Source organism: Prunus mume, linkage group LG2, assembly GCF_029339155.1.
Source record: "Prunus mume cultivar Tortuosa linkage group LG2, ASM2933915v1, whole genome shotgun sequence".
Taxonomy (NCBI): Eukaryota; Viridiplantae; Streptophyta; class Magnoliopsida; order Rosales; family Rosaceae; genus Prunus; species Prunus mume.
This window is the reverse complement of record NC_142699.1, coordinates 36,304,843-36,329,272: the sequence shown is the minus strand read 5'-3', so window position 1 is coordinate 36,329,272 and position 24,430 is coordinate 36,304,843. Positions and strand designations below refer to the sequence as shown.

Genomic DNA, 24,430 nt, shown 5'->3' with positions numbered 1-24,430 from the left:
TTGCTATATGTACTTTTGTTTTCATGCTCGGTGATTTTTAATTTTTGGCATATTATAAGATAACGTGGAATCAATTCGAACACACAATATAGACAAGGTGAATATATTGCCTATCTAGCTAGCTTTTCCAAAATGGAGCTACAAAGTGCCGCATATATAATAAAGGTGAAGTATCTTTTTTTCCCAGGTTGGAATTTCAGGTTGGCTGAGTGGTTTTGTAGGCAAAACATCTAATTGCAGCCTTAGAAGTTCATATTAGCATTTGATGGTTGAATTGAATTATTGAGCCACTTATTTGTGCTTAATTAGGTCATTTCCCCTCCTCCCCGTCCAAGTTTGTGGTCAAATGAATCTTCATTACAGCATCAATAAACCTAAAACATCAGAAGTATATATCATCTGTGCATTACATCCAGTTTTGCCCTAAATCAAATAGATTATAATACATAATAGGTTGATGAGATCGATCATGCTGGAGTTTGGACAACAAATTAAGAAAGTGATGAAAATTACGAGGATCATGATCATAATAAATACACCACAACACTAAGCACTAAGCACGGGGGAGCCACACTTCGGTCTGAGGTCGTGCCCCCCTCCGAAAATTCTAACATTTCATGTCAAATGTGTATTAAATTTATGTAATTGTTGCAAAATATTGAAAAATCTTTGTTGACGGCCCTTAAAAAAATAATAAATCTATATTATTGGGCCTCCAAGAAATGAAAGCTAGCTCCGCTTGGAAGTGCTTATGGGAGGAGTAAAAGCGTTTTTTGATAACCAAAAGCACTTCTAACAGAATTTGACAAAAAAAAATTAAAAGTGCTTATAAATCATAGAAACGCATTCTGGAGAAGCACCTATTATGTACTTTTCAGAAAGCACTCCCAAGTGCTTTTCCAAGAAGTACTTGAATTTCTTATGAAAATTTCAATACTTTACAACAAAAGCGCTTATGAGCAAAATTGCTTCCTAGAGAAGTAGCTCCAAATGAGCCCTAGCTCCATAATTGAAATATACACAAAATTGTGAAGGAGTTTTGGGATTGGGAGCATATATATATGCTGCTCGTACAATAATTTGGATACTTCAGCAAATGTGTCATGCCCTAGCTCCAGGCGACTATTAAGTACAACAATTAAATATGACAATCCTAGCTCATTCTTTAATAGTTTATATGTATATATTTAACATAGTATCATAGCTCCAAATTTCTAATCACAAATGATATCTTTGTTTTAAAATTGTTATAATTTTCGGGCTCGTTTGATAACCATTTCAATTTTAGTTTTTAGTAGTATAGAGGAAAATGAGAGTGAGAATGAGAGTGAGGATGAGATTGAGAGAGGATGAGAGGGGAGGATGGGAAGGAGAAGTAACAAAAATGATATGGACATGGACATGAACACGAGGACAAGGGAAACGCGACACAACAATACGAAAAATCTCAACAAACTAAAACACATGGACACGACTAGAACAAGACAACTAAAATAATAATAAATCCTAATAAAATTATAATAGTGTATACTTATATATATATATATATATATATATTTGAAAAAAAAAAATCATACTTAATACTTCAATGTCATAATACCATAAAACAAATTCATACTCATTTGAGTTAACTTAGCATTACTCATCTTTTCCTCCTAAACAAAATAAAGAATGATACACATATTTATTCACATATTCATGATTCATCATAAACCAAATTTCACACATTTTTCGTATATGATCTATCATCTTCAAAATAAGAAAAACGATATCCCACTTCATAAAATAAGAATCTAGTTTGCATAAAAATAAAAAATAAAAACAAAGTGAATGAATTACCCACTCAAAAAGATGCTTCTCTCACGACTTGCTATCAATATCCTTAGTCAACCAAAAATATCAGCTCTGCTATGAAGGAACAAAGAAAAAAAAACATATCTAAAAAAAATATTGTTGACATTTGTAGCCCACTTTTTAATACTATTTTAAATATGTACACATAGTTTTCAATAATTATGTTTTGGCCCCAATTTTTGTTTTGTAATTTTCAAAATAGTCCATGCTGTGTTTTGACTTCAGTTGACCATGTCCAACATGTGTCTTGACCGTTGACCCGTGTCTAAGTTGTGTCCGACACCCAAATACATCGGCCTGATGGAGTATCCGTGCTACATAGTCTAGGAAGATATGAGGGGACCTCAAGATCTATTGATAAAATTGTAATAACAAAATATAACCATAACCACGGGTAAAATAGGTTTAAATACTCCTAGAAACTCTAGGAATAACAAAGGAATTAAAATAGGAAAATAACAAAGTTTCCACAAACTGTAAAAATTTCAAAATTGGATTTCGAGCAGATGCCCAAAAAAGTCCATACATCATGGCAAAGCAACGAATTTTACTCGTGATGCCGTTCTCTTCGAATTGACCAGTCCATGGGCCCGATTATGAGATTAGAGTCCAAATATGCAGTTTACCCGATTTTTCCTTGCTCGCATCGCTCTAACTCCTCTATAGTTGCTTCCGCCATATGTTCTACATCATAAAATAATTTCAAATAGATTTCATATTTAAGTTTCTGTTTTCACTTTTGTTACTCTTCCCTCTCCCATCCTCTCCTCTCATCTTCCCTCTCAATCCTTTCTCCACTTTCATTCTCACTTCCATTCTCCCTCTTTCTCCTCTATACTTAAGCACAAAAAATAAAAAATAAAAACTAAAATTGAAATAGTTGTCAAACGGGCCTTCATTTCTTACTTCTATATTATCTATCTTTAACTTAATCATAGATTCTACTCTAACACACCATAAGAATACCAAATGATGATGATGATGATTGGAATAATATTTTGATGGCATGGCATGCAGGTGTGTTTTTATTTATTTAAACTTTGAGGCTGTCCGGATCAACCAACGACACCAGAATCGAAAGGCCATGCGTGATGGAACAACACTAACTAGAATATGTATATATATAGCTCCAATAAATTTGATCCAATTTCTAATTTAGCTAATTTAGCCATCAAAGAATATATCCATTTCGTTGAAAAGACATTGCAAAATTCGATCCTTTTTTGTGTGTATATTGTCACCACGTAATATTTGTTGCAGAATTTCAGAGTTTATTCCAAAGGGTACGTGATGCAAATTTAAGCAACTCAGAATCTTCAGCTCTATCTCATTCGATTAATCCTTTTTATATGGCACTTGCGTATGTTTTTGTTAAATTTACTTAGAAAGCATCCTAGCTTTATATATAGTGTGGTCCTGCTAATCATCTTTTTTTTGTTTTGTTTTCCATTTACTACTTTTCTAAGTTAATTAATTAAAGATCACTACTTGAGTATCAATTTGAAGCATTTTTGTATGATAAGTTTCTTTCAAGATCTATCGTTACTTGTATGTGTTCATGTTGTGAGAGAAATGCTGCATATAATCAGTGCACACAAAATTTTTACGAAGATTTTAATATCGGTCTTAGGAAACCCTCGTCACGTCTTAGCACTATATTCTGTCATCAATAATTAATCAACAACTTCAAAAGCATAAAATTGTTAACATTTAATAGTTATATACCTCTTTAAAGGGTACTTATAACTTGAAAACTGAGAACTAGTTAGTGAGATACTTAAAACTTGAAAACGGAAATGAGTAGATAACTAATCATACAATATATAGCTCTCTATTTAATAGTACTGCACTTGAGAAAGTAATGTAGTTATACAAGTTGTAACCACAACTGAAATTAGTATACTCTCTATATATAATTTTCCATACAAAATGTAGTTTAAGCCGCTGGATGTAAGAGAAAGATAAAAGGAAAATATAAGTGACGAGTTACCCTTAATTATTTGGGACACACAAAGATTACTGCATAATATGCTCCATTTAGGGTTTCTAAAGCCATAATGCCCCAGCATCTTTTAGCAACTTCTTTAGAGAGCCATTGAGATGAAGGGTCATGACTGCGTTGGCCGAGCCGACGAATTTGCCTCCGATGAAGACAGCTGGCACTGAGGGCTGGCACCCTAGCCTCACCAAAGCCCACTCCATCTCCTTCCCTCTTGATTCTTCATCGAGCTCATAGATTGCAGGGCTCACCCCTTGTTCATAGAACAGTCTCTTGATTGCATGGGACATGCAGCATGAGCTCTTGCTGAAAATCACCACTGCCTTTTGTGACGCCAACTTTGCTACGCGATCCATTTGAAGAAAATAAAATGTACCCAAAAAGTGAAATGCAGTTGTTAAGGATGGCTGAGATGGGATTTAGGTCTAATGGTTCAAATGCGGTTTTTGTTTGGAAGCCAAGAAAATTATATGGGAAAATTGTGGAAAATGGAGCAAATGTAGATCTAGTAGAAGTGTATTGGTTTGGTGTTGATGGAATTGGATCTCTTGTAAGCATGTATATATAGGGTAAGCCGTATGAGAGAAAGCTCTAGAGATGACATAATATATTATATGCATTTTTTTTTAATCGAAAGGAGAAAAGGGGAGGTTCGTTTAGATATTTGGATTGATGCCCAAACTACCCTTGACATGAAAGGAACTTGTGTGGCGTACTACACTAGCTCATTTACCTCCAGTTGTGCCAAGAATCTAAGATACCATAAAGATAAGCCAAACGTGGCCGAAAGTGGGTTTAATAAGAGAGATCAAAATAATAATAAAATAATAATAATCAAAAAAACATATGGGGCTTTGGCTTTTTTATGGACGTAAATACCCTTGTTACAATTTTGAGAGGGGAACTGTATGTGCATGACGGCGAATGTCAACTTTGGATATAACTGGTGATGGATAACGTGGGAGGAGGAGGATATTGTAAGTGTTGGATGAAGACTTGCACGAATAGTTGCATCACACAAAGACGGTGATGCTGTGATGCACGCATGGCTTTTTGAGCATTTTTGTACAATTCATCCTTCGTAAAAGTTGGGAAATCTCTAGATGAGATGAGATGATGTTTGCATATATAGAATATCAAATCCCAATTCAAGAGAGAACTTAAAAAGTAGTGAGAGAGATGGATGAGAGCTTGCCACTTCTCTCTGTTGTCTGTCTCCGTTCACTGAACAAGAATTTCTTTGTAACAAAAAATGCAAAAATTTTAAGACGCAAGTTGATGTGTATTTATTCCATCATCTATTATGATTGATGTTTAACTAACACATAAATCACTACATCACATTGCCTAAAAATATGGTGTCTCTTGTCAAAGGGTCTAATCAAGTGAAAAATGATATTAACTTGTAGACCATTTGGTTTAGGCTCCGTTTGGGATTGCTTTTTTGGCCAAAAACATGCCTCACTTTAAAGTTGTTTAAGGTGTTTGGCAAAACTAAAATATTCTAATTATTTTAAAAGTAAGTGGCCTTTCAAAAGAAGCATATGAGATTTTAATGAATTTTTTTTAATTCCTAAAACCATCATTAATTTTTAAAAATGACACCACATCCACATCCACATACAACTCCACCACATCCACTACCACCGCCATTGCCACAACCACCACCTCCGCTTTAAAAGTATTGTTTACCAAACATGGAAGCTGCTTTACTTTACAACTAATTATTTTCAAAGTAAAGCAGATGCAACTTTTTTTTTTTAAGTGACAGCAATCTCCCAAACTGACCTTTAGACTATCACTTATATTAAACCCAAAAAAAGTGTCTCTTCATTAGGTTTGGAGAGCAATGTGAAAATTTTATTGAACGAACTTGAACAGGACACAAGTCCTCAACCACCACATCCTGCAAAGCAACTTGAGGCTCTTCTAATTGACAAAGCGTAACGAGCTAAACGTTAAGTTAAATTGAGTCGCTCTTAAATACCCTTCTTGTAAAACCTATAATTTTGTAAGTTGGAGACGCATTGCTACTAATCACATTTTAACTTGAACACATAATTTTGTGAGACCCTAGGGTAAATAAGTAGGCCTGCTTATTTTCTGGTGCTTAGAAAGTATTTTATAAATTTTCAGATGTTTCATTTCCACATTTTATTTGCTACATTTTGTTTTTCTAACCATATGTCTTACGCTCTATTGAGAGTGTAGTATTATGATGTATGGTTTTAACATTGTAACATTGCATTGTCAATAAGGCATGGCATTATTACGTGCCCAATTTTCTGGGCGCGACAATTTTCCTTTTTGAATTTAATCATCATTTACACTTTTAAACTATGTGTAAGCTTAACATATATAATTTTAACCTAATATGTACTTTTGAAGATTATGTATAAATAGTTTGGGTTCTCACAAACCCTTGACCCATAGGCTGATCCACGATTATAAGCCCTTATTCATTCATGGTTCATGGTTAGGCTAGCCCATGATTGTGGATTATATTATAAATCTTTAAAACTAGTGATACTCCTACTTAAAATTTACCCTTGACCCATATGCCAAATTCCTCAAACACTTATTGGATTGGCCTCCGTCTGAAGCCTATGATTCTTCAATATAGACCCACCTCCTTTTAGATCCTCAATCTATTTCATTTCATGAGTATCATGGGAATTATTAGGTTATGATGCTAGCCTTCATGATTGTGGATTCTAAATCTTTAAGCAGTACCATTCTATAATTTCTCTCTTCAACAGCTTTGGAATGCTAAAATAAGTGAGCCACATCATCAAAACTTTCTCCAACAGCCTTGTCAAACTCAGTCATCAAGGCTATAACCTCTTTCTCTCTCTTCATGACTGGTAAATTGACATTGACTCTTCAAATCATTTAATTTTACTTTGGAAAAAAAAATACAAATTTATAAATAAACCCAATCCTAGACATGTATTTATAAAAAAATCCAAGCACTATTTAAACATAGAAACACACCCAAAATCAACCTCAAAGTCAACTTTTTGGGTGTGTTTATAAATGGGTTTTGAGTGTGTGTAATGATGGGTTTTGGGTGTGTTTATATGTTTAAATAGTGCTTGGGTTTTTTTATAATTTCAACCCTCATTTTGGGTGTTTTAGTGAAACTCCCAAAAAAAAAACTACATCTTGAAAATGTTAAAAACATGCATTTTTTCTTTTCAAACAATAAATACATAGACAATTTTAACATGTTTTCATATTTTTCATATATATATATTTTTTTTCCCATAACATTGTATTAATTGAATTGAAGAGTCGATTGGGGCATAAATTATTAAAATAGCAAACAAAGCTTTTCAAATTGCCACTTGATCAACAAACTTCAGTTTGAAGAGTTTGGTTTGATACTACTGTTGGAGATGCTCATTATCCCTTATCTATAACTTGACTGGTCAACAACCCTCAAGGGTTGACCTTGGTTAGTCTGCAAATCTCCTTTTGCCTCAAGAGAAGTTGGTAAAAACTGACGCGCAATTGACTCTAAGATTTCTGGCTTTACTAAAACCAGTATTTACATATGTATTTACTTCTGAAGTCTTCAAAACTCTATATATCCAAACTTGTAAAGAATTTTTACAAATCAAGTTTGATTGTCACAAGATTTCTATAAGTACTCTAAAAATGAATTTTTACAAATCAAGTTTGATCGTCAAAAAAATGGCGTTATGCTTCTCAACATGAATTGAACATTATTTATTTGTGGACCTGAAAATTTCGACTCCAACAAAAACCATATTCCACCCTTATTCCATAATTTGAAATGTTCCGATAAATCATCGAGATAAATAAAAAATTACTAAACTTGTGCACGTGTTTAATGCTGATAGAAAGAATCATAGAGAGGATTGACAAATTAAGCCCCCCCCCTCCTCCTCCTCCTCCTCTTCTATCCAACCAAATTAGCTATAAGATGCCAGCACCAACAAGAACATCACGAATCATGCTCTCCTCCAATCTTAATATACAAGATATATTTGCAGAATAATTAATTGATTTAAGGGTTTGATGATTAATATATGATCCCTTTTAGCAAAGCTAGCCAAGTAGTGGTCATATAATTATATTGTTTGATATTAGAAATGACATATATGCGTACAGAGAGCTTTTATTGAAGGATCCCTCAAATATGCTTATTTGAGGGACACTCTTTGTAGGGCCCACTCCGGATTGTATTTTACTAATCTAAATCGTCTATTTTGTAGATACTCATTTAAAGATCATCTTTATAAAAAAATCACTTGAATCCGATATCATTTGACCACTCAATTGAGTTATTGAAATTTTAATAAATTCTTGAAGTACTGTATTCATTGATTTTGTATGATATAATTGGATGTCGAAACAGTTTCCAATTTGTCTAATTTTTTTGTAAGGATAATATATGAATGAAGACTTAAAAAATGGATAATTTGGATCATTGGAAAAAAAATTGTAGAGTACCCTAAAAAGCGTCCCTCAAATAAAATTATTTGAAGAATCCCTCAATAAAAAGGTATTGGATATATATATATATATATATATATAAAAGTTGGAGTGAGATTTTGATTCTTTCTTTCTCTGCTTTGAGATTTTGGACGGAGAAGTATTCTGTGTGTTTCATATCCGCAAAAGCATGATGCAATTGCAAAACATAATAAAGGCAAATGGGGGGTCTCATCACCAGCCATGCATTAAATTAAATAAATTAAATCAAATCATCCCTTCCCTTTTTTTCTTTCTCAGATGGAATAAAGACAAGAGAGAATCTGTACAGAGATTGTATGTACCTCACCAACTCAAAACACACCTACCTAATCAAATTGTGTGGTGCCACTTGTACTAAAATAACAATAAAAATCAAACTTGTGTGATGCCACGATCCGTCCTCGCATACCATCTTTATCTTTAATAAGTTTTTTTTTGTGCTTAAAGTTGACATTCTTTTCTCAACTTATTACGCCACCCACACACGCATATATATGGACCTCATCCCCCACTCTCTCTCTCTCTCTCTCTCTCTCTCTCTCTCTCATAGTTCCATGCATGCATGGTACATATATGTGATGATGGTAGAGCGATGTTTATGATGTGTATGCTATAACCTATCGAAATTAATGAGATATCGAGAGCATATGCTACTCATCACCCCATCAATTATGTTTTTAACATGGTGTTTTGTCTTCAAATAAGTTTCATATATTGCAAGTCATGCGTGCATATATACATACGACATGATAACTAAGAAGCCATGCATGCACGGTGATGGTTGGTATATGTATGCATCATGCTCTACCTAATAAGTGCGAGCGAGCAGTGTAATGTACTGTCAAGGAACCTTAGCTACAAACCGGCCCTTGGCCTCCCAATTGAGCCATTGTTCCTTAAAGCCCTGAAATCACATATTTATATATATGATATATAGCATAAAGAACTAATACACATATTTATACTATTTATATACATATATGTATGTATGTATATACATACATATACCTAGCCCAAACCCTAACCCCCTCTCTCCCAAAAATCCTCCTAGAGCCATTTTCACTTTGAAGGGGGAGGAAGAATCTCTTCTCTTCCTCCCTATCTTTTCCCTTCATTTTAAAAAATAAAACGTTTTCTCTATTTGTCTTCGTTTTGTTGTGATTTTCCTACAACTATCATAGGTGTCTGCGTCTCAATGTCGGATCTCCACCATCATTCTTTTTATGGTTTCTTTATATTCGGAATAAGTTACAGAGACTCTTTGGGTCTCTGTGTAGTTTCCACATCTCCTTTTGTGAGAGCTTTTCACTTTTCCTTTATGAGGGATCCCTTAACGGAAATTTGGACGGAAGTGACTATATATATATGGGGAATGCTAGCAACCTTCTCTTTAACTTTCTCTTTTGGACCGTCTCCCTTCTCCTAATGACATGTGTCATTTTCTCTACACTTAAAACAATGACATTAATGCATTAGACAATATATCTTTTGTTCCCAAATTTACCCTTATTAAATGTATTAACTTTATATTTCCTTCAATTTACAACTTAAGTTAAACAATCAAATTTTAAAAATAAACACTAAAAGTTCAATCAAATAAATATTTGAAAATAAAAACGAATTATACTTCCCTAAAACAAAACTTTTTTCTTTTTTCCAAAAATAAGTTTTTCAATAAAACTGTTAAAATTTATGGAAATAAAAAAACAGATAAATATTTTTTAAAATTAATGAACATTCTAATTGAATGAAAAAGTTAAAAGATAAAAAGAAACTATTATAAAAAAATAAATAAATAAATAAAACCCAAACCCATTACACCATCTCTCTCTCTCTCTCTCTCTCTCACCCAAAACCCAGTCCCCTCCCTGGCCAAAACAACGCCCCCATCCTTACCCAATCATCACCATTTCTCTCCAATTCAAAACTCCACTGCGCATCGTGCTTCTCATTCTCTCTCCTCCTTCGATTCCATACCTAAAAACCCATCTCCTCTTCACTCACCAAAAAAAGAGTAAACAGATTTTTTTTATTTTAAAAAAAAAAACTAACGTTAATTTTGTGGGAGAAGTTAAAATTTTCTCTTAATTTTTTTAACAAAGTGGAAACAAAAGCTAGTTTGTCCAATGCATTTAATAAGGGTAAATTTGGGAACAAAAGATATATTGTCTAATGCATTAATGTTATTGTTTTAAGTGTAGAGAAAATGACACATGTCATTAGGAGAAGGGAGAACATGTCCAAAAGAGAAGGTTAAAGAGAAGGTTGCTAGTATTCCCATATATATATATATATATTACGTAGGTATTCTTTGACGTTACCATCAATTGCATGACCAATATTCGAATTGGAAATGGTGACGGAAAGCGGAAAGAAAGTGAAGGAGCTTTTCATTTGATGGAAATCACTAATTCTTATACAGATGACTGATCATAGTCTCTCTCTAGACCTTTCGAAAATATTTATTTATATATGCGTGGGCGGTCCAGTCGTAGATATTATTTCATGGAAAATAGACACAGAAAATTTCATACATGGCGTTTTTCCAGATATAGAATATAAAAAGGCAGCCAATTTACTCTACATCAATTTGACATGGAAAAGGCTATACACAGGATAACGTTGGGGACCTCAGAGCATCATTGTACGTACGGCGTCAGGTTTTCTGGATTTGGGACTTGTCATCGATGGAAAGTGAGAGGGACTGATTTAGAACTAGTAATTATTATTTCATAAGAAAGTCCATATTTTAGGTCAAAAAAAATTAGTTAAATAATTACTCTAGCTTTTTTTTTCTTTTTTTTAATAAATATAATTATTTTTGGGTAAGCTAATAGAGACATATAGATGATATCTTTGCAATAAAAAAAATATACAAATATATATATTAGGCTTCTTGATCCATTATAACTTTGATGTGTGTTGTGTATGTTCTCATGTTATGTATAATTCATGCACAATTGTGGTTTCTCTTTCACTTGGCTTTCTGTTTCGTTTTCATGAATTGGATGCGAATCCAAATACAAAAAGGAGGTCCCAAATGGATAAAACCAACTAGTTTCTCCAACTCAGCAGATGCTCGATGATAGATATGGCAGATCAAAAAAACAAGTGTGCAAAATGAGCCACATAGCTAGCTGCTGTTCATCATCAACTCACCAAGTATTCTCCGAGTACTATCGTATCGCCCTTTCTACTTTCTCTAGTTCTATGGGCAGAGAAACCAGAGTGCAGAAACGGGTTCCTCTGGAAAACAAAACAGGAATATATAAACCTGGAAATGAAAATTTTGGTGGATTATTTTCGCACGCCATAAAGTGTTACTGTCGCATAGAAAAATCCCTCCGGAAATATAAGCATGACGGAATAATAATGTATAAAGGAAGCAAATCAAGATAAGAATGTGAAAGAAGAAAAAGAAAAAGAATACAAGTATACAAACAATGTGCATATTTAGGCAATAAGCACATCAAAGACAAGATAAGAATGTGAAGCCGTACAAAGGACACGTCTCTATATTTCCGTATTCAAAAAGATTCGATCAAATTGGATCGCTGTCGAGTGAAGATCAAAGCAAGATTTGGCAAGCAGTGCACTATCAAATTAAAATCCCCTTTTAATTTCTAGCAAAATATCTAAAGCCAGCAATGCCAATCCACTTGACTCGCCCACCACCATGTCCCTATATATACACTCCCACCGCAACCCAAAAACTCACCACACACAAAGCTCACATTGCTCTCCTTGAGTCCTCACCCTTTTCTTAATAATTTCCTCTAAATTTCTGTCACGCATTTCACTTCAAATCCCAGTTGAAAATCATCTCACCAAACTTGTCAACCTTTGATCAATTGGGCATTGTGCTGCATTTTACTAGCTAGCTTAGCAATGGAGGTGGTGACCAAGATGGCTTCAGAGAGACCAGTTGTGATCTTCAGCAAGAGCTCATGCTGCATGTGCCATTCAATCAAGACCCTGTTTTCTGATTTTGGGGTGAACCCAGCAGTGTACGAGCTTGACGAGATGCAGAGAGGGAGAGAGATAGAGCAAGCTCTTTCCAGGCTTGGCTGCAACCCTACTGTGCCTGCAGTGTTCATTGGGGGAGATTTTGTGGGTGGAGCCAATGAGGTCATGAATCTTCATCTTCAGCGCTCCTTAATCCCGATGCTTAAACGCGTTGGAGCCTTGTGGGTTTGATGATGATCAGATCATTAAACCTAATTATAACTTGCATATAACAGGTGCTATTAAGAATCTTGGTTATGCATGACTGGTTTGATATATATATATATATATATATATATATAAAACAAGTATGAGAGTATCGGATATAATATATAATAAACATATATAGCATATAGAGCCAGTAAGAGTTTGTAATAAGAGGTTATTACTTGATTACTTATTATGTACTCCAGCTTTTTTGTAATGCTATATCTGGATATAATAAAATCTTACTTTGTGGTGAGAATTGCTGCTCTGTTTTTATTCATATATATATATATATATATATATATATATATGAGAATTAGTAGATAAAATTAGTAGCATTAGCTAGTTGAGATAATGCCTGCATGCATATTTAGCATATTTAGCTGCATTGTGCAACTCATTATCCACTTTATTTTGATTAACAAATCTTCACTATCTTACACGTATCATTATCATCAGAACCACTCATTGTTTAAATCGGAATTTAATATACTTAAACGTATCATTATCATGAGAATCACTCATTGTTTAAATCGGAATTCAATGATCATTTCTGCAAAAATCAATCAAATTGGAAATAGTTTAATCATCCGTATGTATCAAACAAATCCACAATTTTTGTAACAATTAAGATCCTAACAAGTTGTTTTTTAAGGAGAGAGTCGGGATGAATTCCAGTCGATTGCTCTGAGCTCAAGTGAATTGGGTTCTCTTCTGGGAACCCATGTTATTTGGGCTTGCAGGCCTCATGTCATCTTCCTCTTCTTAGCAGGGTCCGCCCTTATATTCCTGCAGCCCTAACCCACTTTCTAAAAATTTATTTAAATTTTAAAATAAATAAAAGACAACCCGTGAAATGGGGAACAAACGAAAATTACAGAATTAATTGTCACTATCCAATTTATTAGATACAACAAAAACACGTATGCTGATTCTAGAGTAATTCCAAAGTTTGGCAGTCTTACACATACTTCAATCAAAAATTGACAGAATTTGAATTCATTTGGACGTCTACTGCAACATATCCAAAATTGACAGCACTTGGATAAGTATTGAATCTTCTGGGCATGAAATACTGAAACATAGTTTCCAGCTCAATTTGTCAAACTTCCAATCCGATGAGCACCTTCCAATGCTCAAATGAAATTTAATTTTTCATGAAAGTTGTTCATCTGGATATTTCCTAACAACATATCCAAAATTGGCTGCATTTCAATCAATATTGAATCCTCAGCGAAGCAAACACCAGATGAGAGCAGAAGCAGTCACTAAGGCTAGTGTGACGAGCAGCTTAAAAATTTCCAGTGAACGTTCGTTCTTCATGAAAGTTGTTCATCTGAGTGTCTACTATGTTGTATCCAAATTTGACAGCAGTTAGACAAGGGTAGAGTGTTCAATGAATTAAATATTTAAGACTGTTCGAAGGAAATGTCTGTGACGATCGGTCAGATTGGGTCATGCCAAATCGTATTTTCCAGTGCTCAAATTGATTCGCGTTCTTCATGACAGTTGTTCCTACGTGTGTGTAGAACAACATATCCAAATTTTGTAGCATTTTGATAAATATGGCTTGCTTGGATTATCACACATCAAAGCATATTCGAAGAAGAAGCTAAATGACATGCTGGTTAATTTTTGTTAAGTCAATGAAGGTGCATGAGCGAGACATGGACTTAGTAAAAAAAATATATATATATATATATATTAAAGTATGCTTGCTGATGGAGGGAAACAATGGAGTGTTGCTTTGAAGAAATTTTGAATCACGTGAGGAGCTTCACTTAGTGAACAACACCAAAACAACTTCTTCTTTTTTGTTTTACTTGCTTTTTCAGCAACTCACTCAAGGGTGAAACTATGAATTTTTCAACCGGTGGGCTGGCTAAAGTCTTTAGGGTAAAGCTAATGAACTTTTTTTTGTGTACTTACAATTTTTATAGTCTTTCTAGAAATAAAAGTGTATATTAAATCATATAAACTACACTAATTCGTAACTCCATTGACTAATTTTCAATAAATTTTAACATAAAACAAATACATATTAAATTCAACAAGAAAACTAATATTATCTAAATGAAAATGTGTTTAACAACGAAATTGAAAGTATATTTATTTTACTATATATTTTTATTACTTCCATGCAACTAAATTCTTAGAGAATTGGTCTTTTTGGGATTTTAATAGGTTAATATATACTTGGCTATATTTAAAACAAGTCAAATATATAGGTATGATATTTTTTTCCACCCAAAAGCATCCCTGGTCTAGATTAGCCTTTAACTTGGTTCCGCCCCTGAACCCACACACCAAAGGCAATAGCAAGTGGGTACTTCTCATTGGCAGCTGGACCTAACACCATGCCTCTTTTTCTTTATAAATAAAGGGAGAAGTCATCAAAACAAAGATGCTCAACTCTCTTAAATAGACTCAACGGCTTCAACCACTTGAAAACCTCGAGCTTAAAACACCTTGCCTTTTCTTCAAGATAACCAGTTTTGACAACTCATGATTGTTATCTTTTTAGTTTATTAATCTGCCAACATTTGAGATTGATTCCTAGTTGCTAAGCCAAATCCTTTACATTTCCTGTACAAAGTCTGAATAGAGAAATCTTCGGACTTTATTTACTATTTTTGCTTAATGTTATATGAATAAGGAAATCTTATAAACATTTGTCATTTACATTTATATTTTCTATTTTCTATTTTCACGCAAACCGCAATAAACTGAATAGATAAATCTTCAGCTCCAAAGTTGTTTGCTGTCATTTACTTTCAAAATCTATAATTGCACTGAAGTGAATAGAGAAATCTTTAGTTTAAGGCAATTATCTGTCATTTACTTTGAGTTTGCATTGATAATGAACTGAATGGAGAAAGCTTCAGTTCCATATCATATTTCTCATTTTCACTTTTGTTATTTTAATTTTCTACTTGTTCTTATCTTCACACTAGAGAAATATTGAAGTCCTCTTCATTGAGGCATAGAAAAGAATCTATATTGGGTCAGTTCCTCACCCAATTCACAATCGATTGATTAGAGTCGATCTTGGAGCACATTTTACATTTTTCAATCACTTTCTATTGGAGTTTTCACTACCATTATTTGCACGCCTACATAACAACACGCGAAAACAATCCTGTGGCCAACTCCAGGCCGCCATGGATGAATTTTCCGGAGTAGAACAAACAACTTCTATAAAAACTAGAACATAAAATATAAAAATAAGCAGCCTAGCAGCCACCACAACGCACCCAACCCCAGCCCAGCAGCCGACACCTCCACTCCGCCCTTATACCAATGGAAATGAAAAGGCCAAATGGGTAATTTGGGTTCTCTCATCTGGGTGACTCTGTAATTTGGGCTTGTAAGCCTCACGTCATCTTCTTTAGCAGCGCTTTCTCGAAAATTATTGAAATTCTAACAATATTAAAAATAAGGGAATAAAAAAAACAACCCGTGAAATGGGCCAACAAACGCAAAATACGGAATTAATTGTCACTATCCTATTTATTAGATACAACAAAGACATATGTTCGACCAAAGAAAGAAAAAAACAAAGACATGTTGGTTGTGGAGTAATTCCAAAGTTAGGTACAGTCTTCTTACACATGCAAATAAAAACCAAGCTATTTCAATACTGTACTGTCCCGATGATATATCAATTATGTCTTCTACTTATATTATGATTCGTAATATCAAATAAAAATGCGGCTATGAGACCTACAAAAATCATCAAACAAAAATGAGACCTATAAGTAATTAATTATATGAGACTCAACTGATGTTGATACTAATAATGAACTCATTCATATTGCATGCCCGTAAATAAAAAATTTCTTCTGATTTATCATATGAAATTTCATTTTACCTGACAAATCACACTTATACCGCAATAACGGGAAATGAATATTTCATGCCATTTCAAAATGTTCTCATAAAGATGTATATAGAGGGGAGAGGAAAATTTGTGTTGTGTCTAAATGCATTCTCTCGTTTATTGAATTATCCTATTAGATAATTACTTTTATTTTTCATATATAATTTTCACTAATAAATTAAAATATTGGAGGAAACTAATCACGTGATTGGTTGTTGTTGTTGGAATTTTAAAAGGTTTTAAAAATTTAACATTTTTTATTTATTTAATTATTTTGGATGTTTTATTTTATTTATTATGGGGATTATACATATTTAATTTTAAGGTATTATTTCTATATTGAATTACTTAATTTTCTGGTTTAATGTGGCGAAGGTGACTTGTTCTTGGATGCCTATAAAAGACCACTCCTCCTTCGCATTTGAACAACTACAATACCATCAGAATATCACATACCACAATCACCACTACAATTCGATTCCCTTATTTTCTGCTTTTATATCTATTCTCCGCTTTCTATTAGTATTTTTGGGCAATGGTTATGTAACTTGGAAACATATCCGTCTATGAATGTGCTCATAGCAGATCTTGAGCTTAGGGTCTTGTTTTGGAGTCTTGTAAACAGTCAGTACCTGCACATACGGAGGCTACAAAGGCTTTAAGACAACTTCTTTGACATGCTTCACTGTACTAAGCTCACTTTCTTACTTATAATTTATTTTGCTTTTACTTACCTATCAATTTGTTTTTCTTCCGTTTCACTGTACCTTAATGATATGTTATTTATAATATAAAGGTTTTTGTATTTGATTTTACGGAAAGAAGAAAACTATAATTTTTATAATAGTTATTAGTTGTAAAAGCTCAGTATAAATACTGAAGCTTAGCTTTGTAACTCATTCAGAAGAGAGAAATAAAAAATTATACAGAGAATTTTTTCTTGTATTCTCTATGTTTCTTCAAACTTTTCATCCAAACCTCCATAAGACAACATGATATTTATAGGCTAGGTACAAGTATTTAAAAGAGTTTCCCTAATTACAAGTATTTAAAAGAGTTGCCCTACAAGTATTTATAGGCTAGGCACAAGTATTTATAGGATATTTATAAACTTTTCATCCAAACATCTATAATTCTAATAAATACTGAAGTTTAGATTGTTGGTACAAGTATTTAAAAGATTTCCCTTACGAAACGCATGGTATCATACTCCTCTATTGCTAAAACCTCGAGTTTGAGTACTTCGTTGTTTGTTTCATGGGCAAAACTAGAAGCACAAAATGTGTTTATTATCAAATTGTCATTAATATATTTTTTTCTAATAAACAAAAATAAGAAAATTAGTATGTTGTTAAACAGAAATTAATAGCAATTGCCTTTGCTTTTAATAGTATAAAACAAATTAATTTTTTTGGAAAAAAGTGGTAGAAATCCAATGTTTTTACACACCAAATCTTATTTATTAGAATTATTGAACATTTTTAAATATGAAAATATCTCACATTATTGTCAGTTAGTTTTAAAGTGGAGGTAAAACAGAGATTTGATCATCAGCTGAAAACCCCCCAAGTCCCAACGCATCCCCGCGGGACCCACTGCCGCATACAATAAAGGCCTGTTTAGGAAATACCTCGAATATTTAAACCGCGCTCTTCTTCACCCAACGGTCGTTCACACTTCACACCACCAAAATAAAATTTATTTCTTTTTTGCAACATACTAAATACAAATTGCTTGTTATGATAATTTCGACAAAAAAATAAAAAGAAAGAAAAATCATATGATCCACTACAAGACAACCTACGGGAAGATGCTAACGTACGCATCTTACCTCTGCTCTTCTTGTTACAGTGTCCCCAGACCTCCAGCTCACTTACTGAGAGACTAGAGAGTGAGAAAGAGAGATAACACTAAAACAAGCTCGTGATTCGTGATTTTTCTCTTGTTCGTTTTCCTTCACTTTCTCGGCTACCAAACAGAGGGTACTTACTTGCTCTTATCTCCCTAAAAGAAATATACTTTTTATTTTTCTGATTTTACTGGGTTTAAGAACTTGAATGGCGCTAGATTCTCTCATACTCGAAGAATGTAGCTTGCTCTCTGAAATTTAGGAATTTTCTTTGATGTTTGTGCTTGTTTAGGAAAAGAAGAGGTTCTTTCCTACTGTTGAAGCTCTTGTTTCCCCAACAAAAATGTTCGGTTTTTCTCGCAGACGCTTGAAGCTTGGACGGTGACCTTTTCTTCTTATTCTATTTTCTGCTTTATCTCCACTTTGACCTCTCTTGTTTTTTTTTGTTGTTGAAAATTTTGAGCTATTTTTCCTTCAGTTTATACCTCTTAATCAGTGAATGTTGTGGCATTGAAACTTTGATATAAAATTTGTGATAAAAGTAAAAAATCAGTGTGTTTGTGTGGGCTCAGATTAAAAGTCCAGCTCTCAGACTCTGCTCAGGGAACTAGAAGCCCCATAAGACAACCGAAACGAAATAAAAACTCCAATGTAAGGCCTTTAGCTTTGTTTTGCATATAAGTTAATTTGGCCTCAATCAGTCCTGCACTAAGCTTATTTGAAATTTCCAGAGTGAATGTGATGCGCCTGCAAGTAGTAATTCTGATGAGCTCGATCACCAGTGTTCGTCTGCTGCCCCTGAGATTAATAATTCTACAATGGGGAGCTCCGAGAATTGGATGGTGTTGTCAGTTTCTGGGGACAAGCCAACGCCCCGCTTCAATGTAAATTGTTATTGATACTTGGTCCTGTAATTGCCTCACATGGTGCATTGATTTAATTGATTTGTTTTGATGGTGTTGCTGAAATTGAAAGCTTTGTGTTTAATGTTCCTGCATAGCATGCCGCAGCTGTAATTGGGAACAAGATGATAGTGGTTGGTGGTGAATCTGGGAATGAATTGCTAGATGATGTACAGGTAGGATAATGTTCCTTATGCCTCAAGGGAATTATTTAAACTTGGAGAAGCTATCTTTGGCTTTTATATGATAATGAATTCAATGGGGACTCATGTTGCAAATCATTATGTTGAATATACAATAACAGCTGGTGTTTCCAATTGCATCAGGTGCTTAATTTCGACAGTTTTACCTGGACCACAGCTTCGTCAAAGCTTTACTTGTCACCGAGCAGTCTACCATTAAAGATCCCTGCATGCAAGGGCCACAGAATGGTACAATCATATATTTGTACCAAATGTTGTGTCATGTTTGTTTTTCTTTTCATCTGTTATGGTGCTCCAGCGTATACTTTGCTATGATAAATTGAATATATTGCCTGGTGAGACACATTGGATATCAAAACCCGTGTAGATGAGGAATTTGGGGAGCAGGTTTCCTAGAAAGCTATGAACTTAAAATCTGAAAGAATACCAAGGAAAAGAGTTACCATATCATAAATTGGAATCAATAACAATGTCTAGGTAAATCAGATTGGTTGATCTTTTGAAAGTTTTGTTCGTTCTTTCTCTTGTCTAGGTGTCTTGGGGAAAAAAGGCACTCCTTATTGGAGGAAAAACTGAACCTGGGAACGAAAAAATTTCAGGTTAAAGTTCTGTCTTGAAGCTCACAAAATCATCACCCTTTTTTTTGGCTTGTGCTTGTATGAAGTTGTCCAATTGTTCTTTCATTTTGCAGTTTGGGCATTTGACACAGAGACAGAATGCTGGTCTCATATGGAAGCTAAGGGCGATGTACCGGTACTTCTTTTAACGAGTTAATTACACAAACATTCTTGGGGTTTAGCATAATTTCGACTTAGGCCTTACACTTATATCACGACTACTTGAGTTTTAATTATGTTGCATGTACACCCCACCGTTAATCTACTGTGAGTAAAAAACTGACCTCAGTTTAATTATTTTCTTAAAAGGCCAAATTTGACCTCAGTTATATGTAGTTAATAATAGTAAAAAATCCATGAAAACACCAAGACACCATAAACGCTAGGGGTGAAGATGCTAAAAGGACATGGCATCCACTTATTGAACCATTAAGTAATTACTACATTGTCTCTGTAACTTATTGTCTGCCTCAGTAACTTTGAATTAGTGACCTAATGATAATTTAACGGAGTGTGATAGTTTAATGCTAAGCAGTCCCACCCACATCTCATGCATGGCAGGTTGCTCGCACTGGTCACACAGTTGTCAGGGCAAGCTCTGTATTGATCCTATTCGGGGGTGAAGATGCTAAAAGGAGGAAGCTGAATGATCTGCATATGTTTGATCTGAAGTCCTTGACATGGCTACCTCTTCATTGCACGTGAGTGAGTTTTGCTATATTGTGTGAAATTCATTGTTCTAATGTTAACCTCTTTCCTTTTATGGAAACCCTTGTTGCAGGAACCTTTTAACTAAGATTCTTTGTAAACTTTTTAATTTCTTGATATGCGTGCAGAGGAACAGGACCATCTCCAAGGTCCAATCATGTGGCAGCTCTTTATGATGATAAGACTCTTTTTGTATTTGGAGGCACATCAAAATCCAGGACTTTGAGTGATCTGTATTCACTTGACTTTGAAACTGTGTGTGAATTCTCTCTCATTCTTATATCTTTTAAAATACTGGATTTTGTGGCCAAACATTTCAACTCGTTATGGATGAGAATTTGATGTTTATCTGTGACGTGCTGATGGACTTTTTCCACAGATGGTATGGTCAAGAATAAAGAAACGAGGTTTCCATCCATCACCTAGAGGTGGTAGCTGTGGGGTCCTATGTGGAACCAAATGGTATATTGTTGGGGGTGGAAGCAAGAAAAAACGTATGCCTCATAACTGAAAGACATGCTTGAACCTTTTTACCTGTTTCTATAACGTTGAGCTTTTACATATGATATGCATGATTGTTATGCTTCCTTAATGTCAGCTTTGAAAAATTAAAAAATTTGTGAATTTGATATCCAAGCATATCCCTTAATGCAATTTTTTTCTAATCTTTCCAGGACATGCGGAGACTCTGATCTTTGATATCTTGACATTTGAGTGGTCAGTGGCCATTGCATCACCTCCTTCTTCAATCACTGCCAATAAGGTGTGCAATGCTATTTTTACCTTTGCCATAATTTTCATAGGTTTTGATGTTTTATTTTCCTTTAAAATACCGCAGTTTTAGCAATGTTCTTCTTGTTTAACACATTTTTTAACTTATAAAACAAATACTCTTTTTTATATGTAGTCTAAATAGATGTCATTTTCGAACACTACATGATGTCAGTAAAACTAGCTTATGGAATGCATGAATAAAATTGACACTGAGGCAGGGCAGGGACAAAGGTGGTTCCCTGCTTGTGCTTTGTCTAAAGGTTAGGATTCCCATCCCTGCCTTACATACTTGGGGATATGTAAGGTAAACGTACAATAAGAACAGAGATACTGTAATAGCAAAACAAATATTACAAGGGTTGAGTGGGGATGAGAGTCCTAGGATGGGTACTCTGTCCCTCATATAAGGGCTATGGTCGATCCCTGCAAGTTCCAATTATGAAAATTTTCCATTCTTATGGCAGCATGAACATAATTCTTTGGTTGTTACTTTATGCATTGTTCTTATGTTGCATTCTCAGGGTTTCAGCCTAGAGCTTGTGCAACACAAAGAAAAAGATTTTCTTGTTTCATTTGGTGGATGCAGAAAGGAGCCAACAAATCAGGTTTGTAGAAACTCATGTTTATAGTTTAGTTGATTTCTCATTAAACGTGCCTTATTCCCTCAAAAAATTTGTTGCAGGTTGAAGTACTGACTATGGAAAAGAATGAATCATCCATGAGTCGTCGATCTTTTCCCAGCAAAGTCCCTGGAACTCTGTTGCCTGAGAAACGCTTATCCACTGGCATGGTTGGTCAACTAAATAATGGTTCTTCTCAGCGCTCAGTTAATTCGGTTACAAGACAAAATCTTGCATCTGCAATTGAACATCATGGTTCTGGAAGAAAATCTTTGTCGGAGTCCTTGCTTGTTGATCCAAATCCTGTTTCTGGTAATGTTTCACTCAGGAAACAATTCCATAATGACGAAGAATACAACACGACTGTTAAGGTGGTAAAGAGTTCTGAAGATGAAAGTTCTTTCTCACAGGTAAGTTGCAGAAGTTTTTCTTAACTAACTACCATCTGACTTATGTTACCTTCTCTATCACAAGTTAAGAATCAAGTTGCAAGACGAAACTTATATGGTTTGAAGAAAGTTTTGAGTTCAGTTTTGCTTTGCGTTCCTTAGATTGCCCAAAGACTGTTGGGGGTTGCCTTACAAATCTGTTCCATTGTGCCCAGTCATTTTGAGTTGTAATTTAACCTGCTTCAATGATGTACTGACTTAAATATTATATTCATTTCAGCCAACAGAAAAGAAAAACAGTCAATCTGATTCAGGAGTCCAGACTAACGTACTTGGAAGTAGACTCTATTCGGAGGAAATGCTCTCTGGATATGAGTATGAAAATTCAAATCATCACAATCATGGAATCGGAAACCTTTCAGTTGATAACAATGATGCAATGTTCCTAGAAACTGATAGTAAACCAGGGGCCCTATCAGCTCCGTCAAGTATTTACCACTATTATGAATCAAAGATGGCTTCACTAATAAGAAAGAATGGAATTTTAGAAGGGCAGTTAGCTGCTGCATTGACCAGCCGAGAAGCGGCTGAGAAAAATTTATCATCTGCCCTCAAGAGCAGACAGGAGATGGAGAGAAAATTGGCAGACACTGCAAAGGAGATGGAATTGCTCAAGGAAAAAGTTGCTGGTGTAGAGATAGCACAAGAAGAGGCTAACAACCTCTCAAATATTGTTCATTCTGACAATGTGAGGCTTGAACACGATGTGGCTTTCCTCAAGGCAGTTTTGGATGATACTCAGAAGGTATTGTGAACATCGCACTTTAATGTTCTCATTTAGTATCCAAGTTATCACTTATTACATTAACCAATTCAAATGAATTCTGGTGATTAAATATAAATGCAGGAGCTCCATTCAACTAGAGGAGTGCTTGCAGGTGAACGAGCAAGGGCATTCCAACTACAGGTATGGCTTTGATAGGGGTGAAATTTCTGCTGAATGTTGCTTTACATTAAAACTCTTATAGCATCTTTTATGGCAGCTCTTCTTCAAAATAATTTACCTCGAAACTTTACAATGCATGTGCCATTTTACCAAAATCCATATATCATAGGTTTAGACGTTTAGTTCTTAATTTTGTTTTTCCCCTTTAATAACCTCATTTTACATATATCAGGAGTTGAATCCAATACATGGAAGTTATAAAACCTTTTTATCCTTCACTTGTTAAAATTAGACTTGTTTTCTCCTCCCTGATTTGTTTTAAGCCACCGTCGCCATCCCTTCATGTTGCCATGCAGGTTGAAGTCTTTCATCTCAAACAAAGATTGCAATCTATGGAGAACCGAGCACCTACCCCAAGGAAACCTTTCTAGTCTCTAGAAAACAAAGAGTTTAGAGTTTAGGGACTTAAATATCTAATGAAAGGCGAGCAGGGGACTGGAACAAATCACAACTGCACTCCAATGGCACAGGCCCCAACCCATAGCAGACGTCAAGCCGCCTCAATCGTTGCTTGGTTACGAGCCCAGTCACTCACCTCAAGAGCTTGTTGTGGGGAATCCTACTTCTTCTACCATGTACATAACTGTATCAACCAGTCACCTTAAACATGTATGTTTCTTTTTTGGTCAAAAGCTTAAAACGAAAGCAGATATGCTACATTTTGTGAGCTTTTTCCACTTTCAGATGAGGAAAACGTTGATTCTGTGTCTAATGGCGACTGAGAAGCTAATTTCTGTGCACATTGTACCCTTTTTGGGCAGCGATACTTATTACCATTGGCTGCTAACCAATAAATCCTCATCTGTTAGCAATAACTATTTGATAGACGACACAATTTTATGTAAAGACGACATTGCACCGAAGGCAGCCATATTTACCAAATTTGCAGGAACATTTAAATCCAAATATTGCAA

At 34.6% G+C, this 24,430-nt stretch overlaps 3 protein-coding genes across 3 annotated transcripts; 2 read left to right on the top strand and 1 right to left on the bottom strand.

Annotated features, from left to right (window-relative positions):
- Positions 1-3,663: 3,663 nt before the first annotated feature.
- LOC103322936 (Glutaredoxin family protein) lies at positions 3,664-4,405 on the bottom strand. Its single transcript, XM_008224895.3, has one exon. It carries the CDS (start codon positions 4,207-4,209, stop codon positions 3,901-3,903), a length of 309 nt encoding a protein of 102 aa, XP_008223117.1. The 5' UTR covers positions 4,210-4,405; the 3' UTR covers positions 3,664-3,900.
- Positions 4,406-12,050: 7,645 nt separating this feature from the next.
- LOC103322937 (Thioredoxin superfamily protein) lies at positions 12,051-12,827 on the top strand. Its single transcript, XM_089047108.1, has one exon. It carries the CDS (start codon positions 12,245-12,247, stop codon positions 12,551-12,553), a length of 309 nt encoding a protein of 102 aa, XP_088903234.1. The 5' UTR covers positions 12,051-12,244; the 3' UTR covers positions 12,554-12,827.
- A 5,462-nt stretch (positions 12,828-18,289) lies between these two features.
- LOC103322938 (Galactose oxidase/kelch repeat superfamily protein) lies at positions 18,290-24,331 on the top strand. The gene is made up of 17 exons (XM_008224897.2): positions 18,290-18,430; positions 18,590-18,678; positions 18,870-18,948; positions 19,029-19,181; positions 19,298-19,375; positions 19,526-19,630; positions 19,935-20,001; positions 20,094-20,155; positions 20,581-20,720; positions 20,856-20,982; positions 21,107-21,221; positions 21,402-21,490; positions 22,023-22,106; positions 22,184-22,531; positions 22,791-23,315; positions 23,418-23,477; positions 23,813-24,331. The coding sequence occupies exons 2-17, from the start codon at positions 18,641-18,643 to the stop codon at positions 23,885-23,887; spliced, it is 2,145 nt and encodes a 714-aa protein (XP_008223119.2). The 5' UTR covers positions 18,290-18,430; positions 18,590-18,640; the 3' UTR covers positions 23,888-24,331.
- The last annotated feature ends 99 nt before the right edge of the window (positions 24,332-24,430 follow it).

Excerpts from the sequence above, each read along its gene's own strand:
- LOC103322936 (XM_008224895.3), bottom strand. The coding sequence starts at position 4,209 with ATGGATCGCGTAGCAAAGTTGGCGTCACAAAAGGCAGTGGTGATTTTC.
- LOC103322937 (XM_089047108.1), top strand. The coding sequence starts at position 12,245 with ATGGAGGTGGTGACCAAGATGGCTTCAGAGAGACCAGTTGTGATCTTC.
- LOC103322938 (XM_008224897.2), top strand. The coding sequence starts at position 18,641 with ATGTTCGGTTTTTCTCGCAGACGCTTGAAGCTTGGACG. Across the intron at positions 19,182-19,297 it reads AGCCAACGCCCCGCTTCAAT|CATGCCGCAGCTGTAATTGG; the intron begins GTAAATTGTTAT and ends GTTCCTGCATAG. Across the intron at positions 21,491-22,022 it reads CTTCAATCACTGCCAATAAG|GGTTTCAGCCTAGAGCTTGT; the intron begins GTGTGCAATGCT and ends TTGCATTCTCAG.